General features: G+C 39.6%; 1 protein-coding gene across 1 annotated transcript in view; it reads left to right on the forward strand.

The window, feature by feature from the left end:
- The first annotated feature begins 8,088 nt into the window (after window positions 1–8,088).
- Window positions 8,089–16,365, forward strand: part of uxs1 (UDP-glucuronate decarboxylase 1) — an 18,298-nt gene continuing 10,021 nt past the window's right edge. The window contains exons 1-9 of the mRNA XM_072444720.1: window positions 8,089–8,183; window positions 8,620–8,795; window positions 10,134–10,161; window positions 10,393–10,441; window positions 11,530–11,573; window positions 11,638–11,698; window positions 12,070–12,250; window positions 15,857–15,961; window positions 16,094–16,153. Coding sequence (XP_072300821.1) covers window positions 8,708–8,795; window positions 10,134–10,161; window positions 10,393–10,441; window positions 11,530–11,573; window positions 11,638–11,698; window positions 12,070–12,250; window positions 15,857–15,961; window positions 16,094–16,153 — 616 coding nt within the window. The 5' untranslated portion in view covers window positions 8,089–8,183; window positions 8,620–8,707. The remainder of the gene's footprint in view (window positions 8,184–8,619; window positions 8,796–10,133; window positions 10,162–10,392; window positions 10,442–11,529; window positions 11,574–11,637; window positions 11,699–12,069; window positions 12,251–15,856; window positions 15,962–16,093; window positions 16,154–16,365) is intronic.

Raw genomic sequence — 16,365 nt, forward strand, 5'->3', positions numbered from 1 at the left:
TGTTACGTGAAGCCATCGTGCGTCTTCTTCACCGCAATTCAAAAATCAAGCGCAAATTAGCATTTTTCAAAAGGTATTTTTTTTTGCTCCTTTTCATGCCTAAACCCGTCCACTGTGACAGGTTTGGTCATCGCCGCACTGCATGTGGGAGAGGCAGTAATCCGTGCGCTCCGTCCACACCGGACTGAGAGGCGCGCGGAGGCTCTCTGGGGCTTTTAAAGGTGACTCTCTACGTCACGAGTGTGTGCGCAAAATGTGTTTGTGTGTCCTACACTCACGAGCTGTAATGCATCATGGCCGAATTACAAATGACATACCACTGTCAGGAGCAATGTCCATGACCGTACAGGCTTGAATCATATGTACCAACAGTTAGAAGAAGGGATGCATTAATGAACCAGCCTAATTAATGAATCATGTAATAGAAAACAGAATTATGAATAATCATCTGCCTCTTTCATCAGCACTCCAGGTAACATTTAAATGAAGAGTTAAGTATTATAACATCATTGGTGTGGCCTGCATTTGGAGATGTTGTTACAAGAGACAAATGAACTTAAACACAAAATAAATAAATAAAATGTGGTTCGTATGGGACAAAGTTTTACTCTTAAGCTGATACAATATTCAGGTTGACTACAAATGCTCAAAGAAGTTTTATGTTCTACTTAAAGGCGCAATGGGCAATTTTTCGGCGATTTGAGAACTCAGGCGGAAGTGCGCATGCCACTCCCCTGTGCGGACTGATACATCACACACGTGCGTTTGTTTATTAGCGCGACGGATCGCATCGCATCTCTCGTCTCCCGTAGATTTCCGTCTTCTTCTGAGTCAGCTCGAACAGTCTTTCTCCGTCTTAATTTGGTCCCGTATACTGAGGGAACTATATTATGATAGATCAATTCGCTTAGACACGCGGAAACATGCTGCTCGTGGGATCGAGCCACACGCGGCTGCAGGTGAGCGGTAGGTACGTTTTATGATTGATACGTGGCAGGACTAATCGGCAGTCCACGCCACGAGGAAATGAGACTCAGATTTGGGTCAAAAAAATCGTCCATTCAAACTTTAAACTAAACAAGAATACTTCAGCATGCCCCCCATACATTTTTAATTATTAATCTGTCAAGGCCCTCCTATTTTCACCCATCCTTCCCTAGTGTATTTTAATTGTAATACTTTGTCCAAATATACACTTGTTATACAACATTTGACAGGTATGAATTTTTTGCGTCGGGTGATGTGTCTGGAAGCGATGTAAGTAGTGCACAGGCAAAGTGAATGTACTATGTAAAATATTGATTTATTTATATATATGATTTATTTTTATATTTTTTAAATGTGGGTTTAAAATGGCTCTAGCAAAGACATACTTGATAGTATACAGTACAAATTCAACCACAACTGTGTGAAATTTGAAAGATGGAAAGATCTTGAAATAATGCACATTGCAATATTTTTGTGCTTATAATTGTGTAATTGTTCACAAATGAACCCAAAAGGGCCAACTGCAATAAGACAAACACATTCATTCAAACATGTAAATGAAATGTAAATGATTGTGATGCTTGGAGGGAGCACTATATGATTCTAGTGCTGTTTTATGTAAAATTCTAACAATTTGGATGTTCTTTAGCAGAAAAACATTGCCAAAAGTGCTAAAGAATGAGCAAATGAGCTTCAGAGTTAGCTGTAATTTTATTTAAAAATGTATAATTTATTTTTTTTGCAAACAGGGAGTACTTGAGTGAAGTGTATTCTTGAAAATATCTGTCAGTCTTTTGGATTGCACAGTGGGGTATAATGAATGAATAAATGTTTTGAGAAAAAAAAAGTGTTTCCAACAATATATGGCATGGAAAAGTTTTTCTGTACACCAAAAACACAAAATGTTAAGTCTGAGGTGGATTTTTTGGGTTGAGGTTATTAGGCCTTTATATTTGACTATAATGTATGAGAAGATTCATATAGACATTCACATTCATATAAACTAACCTGGCACTTTAACTATAATCAATCACTCACTGCACTGTTCACTTTCTGCACTACACCTGTAAATTCAACTGTACATTTTGTGTACATAGTAAGCCTATTTTCATTTTTATCTCATAGCCTATTTTTATATTTATCCCATAGCAGATTTAAATAGTTTTTTGTTTTTGACTTTATAAATGTCGTTTTTATGTTGCACCGAATCACCAAAGCAAGTTCCTATGTTTGTGAATTTGATTCATTGGCAATGGCAATAACCATTCTGATATTGGTGCATTATTGAGTATTTAATTATAGCACTTTAAAAAAATAAAAAAGCGCACACTCGTGCCCTTCGTGACACCTATGCATGATTTACAATAGGATTATACAAATAAAAAAATACTATAATTTACATGTGTCAAACAGTATTAAACAGGTCGGGAGTATAAATCTGACAACAGCGTATCCTCATGCCATTACAAGAATATTAGGGGACCCTTAGAAATTAGATATTGGGGGTGTCAAATCTGCAGTAGAAGGAGTTGAGTTGCTGGGCCAGTTTTCTGTCGTCTGCGGAAGGGGGGGCTCTGGGCTTATAATTTGTAAGAAGCCGAAGTCCACTCCACACAGTCGGGTTTGTTGTTTGAGAACTGCTGCTTCAGATGCGTAATGTACTGAGATCTAGCTCTCGACACCTCCCTGCTAAATCCGTACTTCGCATCTTTGTCGCACTCTCTGAAACACTTTGAATTGCCTTGTGTATGAAATGTGCTCTACAAATAAACTTGCCTTGCCTCTCTGTCACCGGCCCTGTGCGCTGCCTCCTTCTGCTGCCTTTACTGCCTCAGTTTTGGTGTGAACCAGGGTTTGTCATTATTGAGAGTGACTTTGGTGTGTGATGTATAATGCTGTCCTCACAGAATAGAATGTATGACGTCACAGTGTCCGTGTTCTCATCCAAACTATCTGTGGCAGCTCTGAAAACCTCCCAGTCTGTAATGTCCACACACACAAGTAGCTCCTCCACTGCCTCATTGGTCCACTTCTTAGAGGTCACAACAGGTTTGGAGAGCTTCAGCCTCTGTCTGTACGTGGGGATGATCAGGTGAACCATGACGTGGTCTGATGAGCCCAGCGCGGCTCGGGCCACGGCGCAAAAGGCGCTGCTGACTGTTGTGTAACAGTGATTCAGCGTGTTCTGCTCTCTGGTTGGGACTTTAATAAACTGTCTGTACCTTGATAGTTTGTGACTGAGGTTCCCCTTGTTAAAATCGCCCAGGATAATACACAAGGAATCCGGGAAGGTCCGCTTCACACTCAAAACCTGATCTGCCAGCGTGCTGTGCCTCCTGCACGTTTGCGCTCGGCGGGATGTAAACAGTGGCCAGGATGAATGAGGCAAACTCACATGGAGAGTAGTAGTTTGACACCCCTTCCCTCACTGTGGCCACCTCTGCCAACCCAACCCCGGTCCCCCCACCTCCCCTACCACTCTCACAGTTCAAGAGCATGATGTAAGCAGATCATTTCGGAAATCCAACCCTCGAACACCTCAAGTCCTTTACCTCCCCCCTGCTGGACCCCCGCTCGACTTCATCTTGCAGCATCTGGACTCCCCGGGAACCTATGCCAGGATCCAGTTTGTGGCCTTCAGCTCTAAATTCAACAGCATCCTCCCCGCTCTGCTCTAGGACAAGCTCTCCCAACTCAATGTGCCTGACTCCACCTGCAGGTGGATCACTAACTTCCTGATGAATCGGAGGTAGTGCTGGGGGAAAATGTCTCAGACACTCGGACTATCGGCACAGGAGGTCCACAGGGCTGTGTACTTTCTCCCCTGCTCTTCTCCATGTACTCAAATTGCTGCAACATCTGTAAATCTGTACATCTGTAAATTTGTGTACATATTAAGCAGAATTTTTATTTTTATTCTTATTTGTTATATCTGATAGCTTAATATTTTGACTTATTCATTGTTCATTGTTTTATTGGTTTGTGTTGCATCGATCACCAAGACAAGTTCTTATGTTTGTGAATTTTGTTAATTGACAATGCCAATAAACCTGATTCTGATTCTGGGGAATAAAATAATTTTTCACTTTTTCACTTTTGATTTGCAATTTATGTCAAATCAAAATTCAGTAGTTCACAACACAACATTTAAACTCTCCCTGGATAAGCATTTGAGAGAATACGTAGAAGAATAATTATTTTCTAACAGATTTTTTAAATTGTTTTGTAGTTTACCCACAGAATATGACACAACTCACAGAAGTGCCTCCTCTGCAGAAGCCATGTGTGTGGAATTAATTTAAGATGTTTTGGTGTTATCATGAGATTCAATAACAACATTTTTATTTAAATCTGACTTTTGCAGTTTCTCTCCTGGTCAGTGTCAGACAGATCATCTCTACACTGCTACACAGCCACACGCACACTCAATTATTGCCTTGTGTTTGCAGACATGACCTGCCCAGAATCTCCCTAAACTAATGGCTTTTGAGCACAAACAAAAGATGGATAAGATAGGATCAAATGAGCCTTGTTTTGATGCAAAGTCAAGACAAACAAAGATACCTTGAACAAGTTTTTCTGAGGATCATTCTGATATTACACCTTTACACCTCAGGTTTAGTTACAAGATTATAATGTATAAAAATGTGCAATAAAAAATACAGAATAGTTTAAGCAAGAGGCCTGGAGGCCCAAAAACAATGCCATAGTTTCAAACCCCCTGGTCTTCAGTGTTTTATTTAGTATTACGCAACACAGTTAAAATGAGGTTGAGATGAAAGTTGTATCATTTTTGTAGCCCTTAACTCCCTTTTGAAAAACTGTGCGCTAAAGCAATATCTAAGGTCAAAATGACACTGAGTTTCTTGAGTGGATTTTGTGACTATTTTGTCAACATGCTAATTTTCACACTTAGACTCACAAGAATGTTCTCAAACACATTCATCCCACTCCCCTGACTCAACACCAACGCATCAAGACCATTTAAGCCACAATCATACATTTCACTGTTACATAGGGGCCAGGAATAGAACAGGAACGCTTCACAGCAACTTCCATATTAAAGATTATAGGAGCCCCTGGGGGTCTACGGGTCTGACCAACTTATTTTAAATTTGAACACCCTGCAAACTGCACACAAATGATCCCAAGTGTGTCAGAGGGTTAATTATGTGGGGCTAAGTCATAGTTATATAGGGACCACATACATGGCAAAAGTCAATAAACATATCAGTAAAATGCCCCAGATGCCTCTTTTCACCACTGGGGTCAATAATTAACTTGTGGAGCCAGCAATTTTTTCTGTTGTTGAGTGTTCATCTGAAATGTAACATGTATTTACTACAGAAGTAAAGCTACTCTTGAATTCATTATGTATTTTTACATAAATTTATACAGAATCAGAAAACTGTATTCATTCCGGGAGGGCAAATCAGTATAGCTAATTTAAAAATGTAATTACATTTTTATTTCAGTAAAGTAATACAATAATCAGAGATGCCTTTAGGGCATATATTCTATGAACTGTTTGTAATACTATCATCACCAACGCACTATAAATGACTAATAAACATATGTCCTACTTTTATGTTATTGATTTAGCTCACCAAAATGGGGATTTACCTGAGAACCAGAATGTTGTACAACCCTATACATTTATTATTTAATCAATTGATTATTTAATCAATGTATATCAGTTCATATTGGTAATTTTATAAATTTCCTTGTGTGGTGCAAGAACGGTCAGGACAAAGTTCTACTATGAACAAAGATGATGATATGGCATGTAGAGCAACTGACCGGGCTTGCCATCACAGAGACCGGAGTGGTCTTTTTAAACAATAACAAAAAAAACAATGGTTTCTTTTTGATGGACATACAGAACAGCTTCCTCACTCTGCATAGTAAAAAGTCTTATATACCACTAACCTTTGTCAAGACTATGTATGCCATGTGTTCAAATACAATTTTGAGTCTTTATTGTGAAAAAGTTGGGATCTGGGAAAGATTATTATTTTTTAAATATTTTCCAACCTGAAGATTTTATTGGTAAGTTATCAGATGAAATGGAGAAAGATGGAGAGTTGAGACATTCAACATTCTAATTCTGATTAAACCACATGATTTTCTCCTTTTTATAGGACTTCTGTGCTTAACTAAAATGTTCACATGGCCACCACAAAATGAGACAACAATAAAATAGGAAATTCCACATTAGGGTTCATTTACCACAGGGGGCTACATTTAAAAGTGTACACAAGCAACATATTAGGTGAGCACCTCAAAGCATCTCCTTTTGCCCCCCTGCAAAAAATGCATGGAGTCGCACCTGATCCCGTCCTTCATAATATCAACCCAAAAGAAACTGCCATAGGCGAGTCGATTTCTGAGGAGAACAACCAAAGAAGAAGAAGGGAAGGATTCCAAAAGGAAGATGGGGACTGCAAAAAGCAGTCTGGAATGAATTGATCGTCGGTAGCAATTTAGACAGCGGGTAGGAGCTACCTTTTGTTGCTGTTGAGGCTTCAAGTGATAGCCGGAAGCGGAGAAAGATCTCAAGCTCATGTGCGTCGGAAGGTTCTGGCAGTGAGAGGCAGGAGGAAACTTCTAATGTCGGGAATGAGAGCACAGAGTGTAAGGAAAATGCCTCCTTTAAGCAGTGGAGTCCAGTGGCATTGACGTCGAGCCTAAGTAAGGCAGTGGAGATCAAAGGGGCGAGCTCTTAAAAATGGCTCGCTGCTGGTTGCATGCAAAGACGCGACTCTGCAAAGGAAAGGTTGTATGACTGTGTAGGATGGAGGTTGTTGTATCAGACAATGAAAGAAACACAGATAGAGGAGTTATCACAGGGGTCCCTACGTTGGTGACTGTGGATGAAATAAAGGAGAATTTAACTGAAGCTGACGTTAGCAGCGTTTTGGTCATGTAGCAGCGGTTTGCAAAGGGTAGCAATGATGTGGTATGGGAAATGTGACGAAGGAGCAAAACTGAAGTGCTGTAACTGTGGGGAAGAACATAGCTCTGCCTACAGGGGATGCAAGTTTAGCAAAAGGGCTGCTGAGGTGCAAAACATGAATGTCTCTCAAGGTATATCCTATACAGATGCAGTCAAGAAGGTGACAAGTAAAGAGGTGAAAGTAGATACAGTTAGAGATACCAGCGCTGCTCACAGCCAGAGCGAAGTGAGAGAAGCCAGCCTTGCTTACAAGAAGTGTGAAGATTCCAAGTGTGAAGGTCCCAAGTGTGACGGTTCCAGAATCACTGAAAATACCTTGGTTGTGGACAGAAAGGATTTTGTACTCTTTATGGTGGATGTTATAAACTGTGCTGAAATAAAAGGATCAGGATCATTGCTACAGCTGCAGGAAGATTCCTTGGAACAAAAGCTCGCTAAAGGCGACAAATGAGAGTCAGAGTAATCAGAGTAAAGAAATGGAGGTAGGGGAGTCGCTGATCTCCTGTCCACGCTCAATCCAGTAGATGCACGGCTGCCCCTCGCCATTGAAAGCAACGACAACAACGGAAGTAACTCCAGGAATCACAATTACAGTGGGTGGCGGTGGTGTGATACTGTGGATGCCGCCGTGGAGCACTGAGGAGGAGGAGGAAGAAAGAAGCAGAAGAAGAGGGGCGAGAGGAAGAGGAGAAGAGGGGCGAGAAGAAGAATAAAGTCTAAAGAATAAAGTCTCAGACGTACAAGTCTAATGTAACACCTGGACACCAACCGCCATAAAACACCAAAGAAGAAGAACTGCAGAAAAGTGCGCATTTTGCCTACTAATTAAGGTAATTGTGAAAAAGAACGGCAGTAATAGATCCATGAGTGGTCCAGTTTAGGGACTAAACAAAACATGGAAAGTGAAATCAAATTATGAAAAGTAAAGTTAATTTTCATGTAATATTTTATTCTTTATTAAACCATTCGTGTAGCTCCCAAGAAGAAACCATTATGAATCATGGATGAAAGAGCGTTACATTGTCCAGAATTGCCAATGTCATACATAGAGCACTAAATCATATTATCACCCACAGTTAATAAAACGCATGTCATACACTTATTTTACACGTTTGCAGTTGGTTGCTAGGCGGTTCAATCAAACCCAGAGCAATCGCCCCTCACTGTTCATTCTGCCCACAGTGGATCTGCTCCTTATCCTGTTGCATGCAGCTAAAATGAGCTTCAACTCGATTTTCTGGTTTGTACCTATGATATACTCATAGAATCAGACCAGTTTATTTAGACGCTGATTGAACGACGGGAAACGTTTCCGGTCATGTAGCATAACTCGGTATGTTGCTAAATGCTAAAATAGATGCTAGAAGCTAACTATTTGCATTTTCATCCGTTCTTTTATTGGCGAGGGCATGTACATAATCTTTACTAATCCGCCTTCAGTGAGGATAGTGGGGCTGTGTTTATGCTGGCAAAACAGGCTGTGTAATTTAAGTTAAATTATGTAAACAAAAGAAAAAAAACAGGTTCTCCAAGGATGCAGCTAGCGTTAGCCGGTTACCTGTGCGCACGCTGCTAGCCACGTAAACTAATCTGCGCCTGTGTTGACGTAGCAGCATGCTTCATATGTCAACTCTAAACCAGGTAAATGTGTCATTGTGCTGGATTTACATTTGTAGTTGGTACTCCGGGCCGAAGACAAAATGTACTAGTTGGACGTGAAGGGGCAGAGTGTTGGCGAGCTGGTCCTGTTGCACTGAGCGGAGGATGAAGCGGGTCTTCTGGCTCATTACAGGAATAAACAGAAGAATCATGAAGCTCCTTTTTGCTCTTGCTCTGATCGCCTACATTGCCTGTAAGTCCTACGGGAAATATGTTTATACTCTTCTACACATGCCTGTTGTTTCTCTTCACAAATGTTTTAATTCTGTTAATAATGTTCTGTTTTATTTGGTATTGACGCTTTATCTGTGCATTCACGCCTGTCATTTCACTACTTGTTTTCAATAACTGCAAGAAAAAAATGCATTAAAATCACAAAGACATGACAGAAATCACAAAACCTTAATTTCTATTCATTCAATTTAACAGTTTATTCTTGCATACGGTTTAATTCTCCTACTTGCCATGAACCTTGCCTGGCCTTTTGCTGAATGACAGGCATGTCACTGTGGGTCAGCCCAGGGCAACTGTGGCTCAAGGAGTACTTCTCTTATTTAGACTCTAAAAGTATTATTTCTCCATTTTGCACAATCTCCACTTGGCCAGACAGTCCTTGTTTAATCAAATATACATTAAAAAACTGGGTACTCATGACAATTGCTCTGGTTGGGCCTTCCCTGTTTGAAATAAATGAATGCATTTAGGTTACCGGTAATAATAATCATAATAATAGTAATAACAGTAATAACAGTATGCTGAAATTGTAACAATAAGTTTTGTGCCTAATTGCACTTGGGATATATTATTATTATATTATAATTTTATGTAAATATAATACAATTAATTGGCCTAATCACGATCATATGTGTCATGTACACAATGGAGTACAGTCAGTCACTGCAGTCTTACCTGGGAATTTACCTGGCTTTTTGCATATGTATGAATGAGCCAGAAAATAGCCAGTAGCATTGCTTGTTTCTTTGGTAAGAAGCTTGGTTTCCATGGTTACACAGTGCATTTAAGTATTTTTTTTTATTCTATGTAAATGGTGCAGCACATTGCTGTAGTGATAGAACACAGGGAGACAAATGTCAGGTTAAAGCAGGACGTAAACATTCTCCACGGAGAGTCAATTTATTTTTCTGTCTGGGACATTTTGAAAAATTTAAATATTGAATGTTTAACGGCATGACAGCTAAACATGTATGCTGTAACCGATGTGAATGCAACTTGTATTTAAAATAAATAAATAATAATAATTCTAAACAAGAATTAATTAATGTTTTTATGACTTGTGATTTATAAAGTTTCTTAAATGCATTCATTGTAAATTAAATGATACGCCAATGCCTGGTCCAACATAAAAATACAACTCATAATAATACATTGGCCAAACATAAACACTGTAAAACTAAGTTACTATATATATAAGTATTATAATATTAGTTTTGTCAAAAACATTTGAGTTACAATGTTTGATCTTGAAAACTGAAGATCTCTAGTGTTAATTTAATTTTTTGTCTCTTTTTAGCTGTCTGGGGGACATACACAAACATGAGGTATGCTTTGTTTCTTTATTTACTTGTTGCTGCTGTTGTTGTAGAGATCAATGTAGAAGGAGGAGATCACAAAATCAGTTAAAATGGTAAATGTTTAGTCCATTCTGATTTCTATGAATGTTCTGGCCGTTCTTGAAGTGTTGGATAAGCCTTCAGTAGTGTGTGAACCGGTTTGGTATTGTCTGGGGTTTTCTGATGTGTCGTTTTATTCCTGCTCTTTATTTTTCATAGATCAATACAAGAAAATGGAGAAGTCAAGATTGAGCAGCAAATTGAAGAAGTGAGTAAAAAGCCCTTTTTTTATTGTAGTATAGTATTGTTGTATTATTATTATTATTATTATTATTATTATTATTATAATAATAATAAAAATAATAATAATAATAAAAATAATAATAATAATAAAAATAAAAATACTAAAGTTTATTGGTTGGAGATGTATCTAAATTCAAGATGTAATTTGAATATGTGATATATTGATATTTTATTGTTAAGTCAGTTTAGTGGGACATTTTAAAGCATTTCTGATTGATTGCTGATAGCAGGATAATCCCCCAAAAATATAAGGTCTATTCTGCCCACCTCTACCAGGTTATTATTACTGTGGTATTCCTCACCTTCCTGAAATATGTTATAATTGAATTAAGTCATTATATTTTATCCATCCATCCTCTTCTGCTTATCCGGGGCCATGTCGCGGGGGCAGCAGTCTAAGCAGGGACTCCCAGATTTCTCCCAGATACTCACTGTGACCGCTTGTATCTGTGATCTTGTCCTTTCGGTCATTACCGGTTGGTAACACTTGGATACCAACCGCCATAAAACACCAAAGAAGAAGAAGAACGTAGATTGACCGGTAAATCGAGAGCTTTGTCTTTTGACTCTGCACCAATGTCAATCTCCCGTTCCGTCCTTCCTCACTCCATTATATTTTACCCACCTGTAATAGTATTTGACACCTTCAAAACACAGGTGAAAATGTGTTGGTTATAAGTTTGATATTTGCACTACTTTACATTAAACCTTATTTAAGTGAGAGGGCTATCTTTCTGAGTTCGCATTAAAAGAATGATGAATGCATAATATATGTAAAATGTATACACTTGAGATTCAGCACAATCTATTAAAAAGTTCAGACTTGAACAGAAACAGAACTTGAATGTGTGAAGCTAAGAGTTGGGCCCTCTGGATCCTTGTGTGAAGCTAAGAGTTGGGCCCTCTGGATCCTTGTGTGAAGCTAAGAGTTGGGCCCTCTGGATCCTTGTGTGAAGCTAAGAGTTGGGCCCTCTGGATCCTTGTGTGAAGCTAAGAGTTGGGCCCTCTGGATCCTTGTAGTTCTCACTGTTATGCTCTTTTCTTTCTCTTAAGGTTGTGGCTCCTCTGAGAGACAAGATACGTGATCTCGAACAGAGGTTAGTGGCATCGCTGTTTGTCCATTTGATAAGATTCATGTGAATGCTTTTTTCTTTCTTTAAGTTTTTCTCAGAAATACCCTCCTGTGAAGTTCTTGTCAGAGAAAGATCGAAAACGGATTTTGGTATGTAATTAATCCAAGTATGTAGTTTATCTAAACTATGTATATGCTTGGATTAAATATGCACTCATACATAACCAGTGCCATTTTTACTTCTGTCTTTAGTGTCTTGTATAACTTGGTCTCGCATTTTTTCCTCATTCTTGCTGGTCAATGTTGTGTTGATGTACTGTTGGTGCTTAAGAATGCACTCATTGTACTTACTGTATACTTTTCAAGGAGCTTTTCATTTGTCAACAAAAGTGTTACCATTATTCTTTCTTGACAATTGTTGCTTTAATTAAAAAAACTTAACTTTCTGTTATATGAACTGAACAATGTCAATGTCAGGCTTGCATGAGCTCACACTGAATGTTGTGTAAAACATGTGCTAGATCACTGGTGGTGCTGGATTTGTCGGGTCACACCTCACGGACAAACTGATGATGGATGGACATGAGGTGACTGTTGTGGACAACTTCTTCACTGGCAGAAAACGCAACGTGGAGCATTGGATCGGCCACGAAAACTTTGAGCTTATCAATCATGATGTGGTGGAGCCTCTTTATATCGAGGGTAAGCATAACTCTAGTTTGACATTAATGCTAAAGTCCTTAAGTCATTTCTGGAGGAGGAGTGAGCTGGTCAGAAGCATTGATTCATTGATTTGAGTCTCGTGTGTTATGTATTGATAATGATGATGGTAATTTAGTATTAGTCAAACTCAATATAGTTTAACAAGTTTAGGTTTAGGATAGTGCAAGTGGAGCTGATGTTGAGATTCTGTTTTTCTCTTGCGTCAATTGTCTCCCTGATGCATATCTTATAACTGTCACATTTGTTTATCGTCCATTTATTTGATATCTGGAAAGTTGTTGTCCAAAAGGCTGTTCATTTGTCACAATGAAAGGCATTAGTTGGCAGCTCTGAGCACAGCAGGCGACTCCTCACTTTTACACATGAAAAGCTCCACTAAGAACTCACCCGTAAAATTTAGTTTATATGCAATTGATATCTCAGTGGGTGACGAGACTTGAGAGGTGAACAAATAACCCTGAAGTTCATTTACAAACCAGTCACGGAAACAACAATAATGGACAACATCATATTACCTGCATTATAGACAAATTGGGTTATATTACACAGAGTGAAATGGTCTAAATCTGATGCACAGTTCTGTTAAAAGAAAACTGTTAAAATTATTAGAGCTGGGTTGAAATAATCGATTTTCCGATTTTTAATCTATTCGCATATTAATGACCGATTATCGATTCGTACGTCCAAAGATCGATTATTTTTTTTTTTTAAATTAAAATTCTTTTCTACATTTCCCTCAGTGAACTTCAATCTACCTTCAAGAAAGATAATTCAGGACTCCTGGATTATCTTTCTTGAAGGTAGATTGACCCTTAACCTTTTCAGTCTTCCAGCCATCAGTAACTACCAATACTTGTAAGATTTGCTGTTTAATATTGATATAATACTAGTTTTAATATGTTGCTTCTCTACACAGTCATGAAGTGAAGGAAACGGTTCAAATAAATTTTTCATTTTTAATAACATTAACCCCCGGATCGAATCGAAATCGGATGGAATCTGAGAAATCGGAAAAAAATGATTTAGAAACGTAAAAATCGGCATCGAATCGATTCTTGAAATTTGAATCGAAACCCAGCTCTAAAAATTATGCATCAGATCTTGCTTTTTTGTTGTTGAAGGGCCTGTAGAAATATCCACATTAGCCAAGGGGAAATAACGCTGATTGGAGCGGACAGTATGGGCCGTTGATTCCGGTTAGAGAATCAGGGGAAACTGGATTGATTGAGAATGTCCTTTAATTTGTACATATTACAAATTGGTGGTGTGTGTGGTCTGGGAACAGAAAGACAGTAAACATGAATTAAGTCACATTACTAAACTTCTACATTGCACAGTATATGCGGTATAGAACTCGGGTTACATTAGTAACCTACATATGCGCCGATGACGGAGCTATTTTTAGAACAAGCTAGTTGACGGCGAAAACAGCGATAAGTAATGGATCGCGGCAGTTTAGCTGAATACAGTGCATTAACTGTCAAAGATAAGGATAAACATCAACAATATACAATTGATAAACATTAACACGACCAAATACTCACTTTTATAGTAATTACGCACACAATATGTGGTGCTGCTGAATAGTTAGCTTGAATAGTAACAGTAAAAGAGGGCCGTCCAGAAACACGGAACTAAACTTTGGTTCCCCCCTTAGTCTTTCTGACAGGGCCCATAGAAAATAAATCCAGCTTTGCCCTTCTGCAGAAAGTCACTGACTGCTGAAAGTAAACTGTCTTGGATGGATCAGATCAAGTCGGCATGTGTTATTTACTTTAAATACTGATTCCTGTTGCACGTGTTTCCAAGTTCACTTCAATGCCTGATGTGACGGAGCATTAACCATAATATGAGCGTAATCATCACCTCGCACCGAGCTTCTTAGAATTATGATTTTGTGTTTAGCCTGTTGGAACTGCCCAATAATCTTACTTGTATGTCAATTATTATCAACTACTCCACATCCACATTAATTGCAACTATTACTGTTAATTTGTATTCTTCTCGTGATAAACTATTCTATTGGTTTAAAAAATTATCTTTCTGAACCAATAGGCTTCTGAAATGACTGTGGTGGTATGGACGATTTTTTTCAGCAATGTTTTTTATCATATTTCCTCGTGGCGTGGATAAATCATTAGTCCTGCCACGTATCAATCATAAAACGCACCTACCGCTCACCTGCAGCCGCGTGCGGTTCGTTTCCGCGTGCCTAAGCGCATGGATCTATCATAATATAGTTCCTTCAGTGTACGGGGCAAAATGAAGACGGAGAAAGACAGTCCGCACGGGGAAGTGCGCATGCCCCGTGCGGACTGATACAACACACACGTGCGTTTGTTTATTAGCGCAACGGATCGCATCGCATCTCTCGTCTCCCGTATATTTCCGTCTTCTTCTGAGTCAGCTCGAACAGTCTTTCTCCGTCTTCATTTTGTCCCGTACACTGAGGGAACTATATTATCATAGATCAATGTGCGCTTAGACACGCGGAAACGTGGGACTATCCGCTCGCGGCTGCAGGTGAGCGGTAGGTGCGTTTTATGATTGATACGTGGCAGGACTAATCGGCAGTCCACGCCACGAGGAAATAAGACTTAGATTTGTGCCAAAAAAATCGTCCATTCAACCTTAAGTAAGGGTAAGTTTATGAAATGCAACTTACAGAGAGTCACTTCAGGTCCTACATTTGTCTCCTTTGTACTACAGTGAGGTGAGAAACTCAGGAAATAGGCTTTACATTGTATAGAGCGAGAATAGAGGTGGTGATTTGACATTGTGATGTAGTTCAAAAGTTGAGGTTAAACTGGAATGGAAATTGGCTTGCATAACTGAGCAGAGGTTACCTGAGCAATAGACAACGTTTTTCTCTGGCAGGATGACAGGATGGCAAGGCAAGTTTATTTGTAGAGTACATTTCATACACAAGGTAATTCAAGGTGCTTCACAGAACAGGAAAAAAAAATGACAAAACAGTTTAAGACATAAAAGAGAAGAGTGCAAAAAAATCATTTCAGTCTTATGCACATCTAAATAAAACTGTTTGTAGCTTAGATTTGAACATTGTCAGAGTAGACTTTAGTCCTGACTCTGGCACCAGCAGGAGGCCAGTCCATGTTTAGTCCTGACTCTGGCACCAGCAGGAGGCCGGTCCATGTTTAGTCCTGACTGGGCACCAGCAGGAGGCCGGTCCATGTTTAGTCCTGACTGGGCACCAGCAGGAGGCCGGTCCATGTTTAGTCCTGACTCTGGCACCAGCAGGAGGCCGGTCCATGTTTAGTCCTGACTCTGGCACCAGCAGGAGGCCGGTCCATGTTTAGTCCTGACTCTGGCACCAGCAGGAGGCCGGTCCATGTTTAGTTCTGACTCTGGGCACCAGCAGGAGGCCAGTCCATGTTTAGTTCTGACTCTGGCACCAGCAGGAGGCCGGTCCATGTTTAGTCCTGACTCTGGCACCAGCAGGAGGCCGGTCCATGTTTAGTTCTGACTCTGGGCACCAGCAGGAGGCCAGTCCATGTTTAGTTCTGACTCTGGCACCAGCAGGAGGCCGGACCCTGAGGAAATGATCTTTTACCTTCTTTACAGTGGACCAGATCTATCACTTGGCGTCTCCTGCGTCACCCCCTAACTACATGTACAACCCGATTAAAACACTCAAGACCAACACTATTGGCACTCTGAACATGCTTGGTAAGTTCATTTACCTAATCTTGCATATTTCTAAACAAGACACCTGTGCCCAAAGCAACAATAACCTTTATGACCAACAGAAACCATTACTTTGTTAAGTTGTTTTGCTTGTTCTGCTGATGATTGGCGTAGGTTTGGCGAAACGTGTTGGTGCAAGACTCCTCCTCGCTTCAACCTCTGAGGTGTATGGAGGTAAGTAAAGGGCTGTGGTTTTTTGGGGTTTTCACATGTTTTGTCACACACTTTGTGCTTGTCCAAAGTGTAGGGAACTGTTAGGAAGAGCGCTGATCTGCTCTGGATAAATTTGAGAATAACTGGGGGGGGGGGAATATGCAAATGGGAAAACAAATGGAAAATTCCTATTCCTCTGACCAGGGAGCAAAGGCATAAACATGTGATTTCTT

This window comes from Eucyclogobius newberryi, unplaced genomic scaffold (genome assembly GCF_026437365.1).
Source record: "Eucyclogobius newberryi isolate DKJ021-1_F unplaced genomic scaffold, fEucNew1.0.hap1 SCAF_14, whole genome shotgun sequence".
NCBI lineage: Eukaryota > Metazoa > Chordata > Actinopteri > Gobiiformes > Gobiidae > Eucyclogobius > Eucyclogobius newberryi.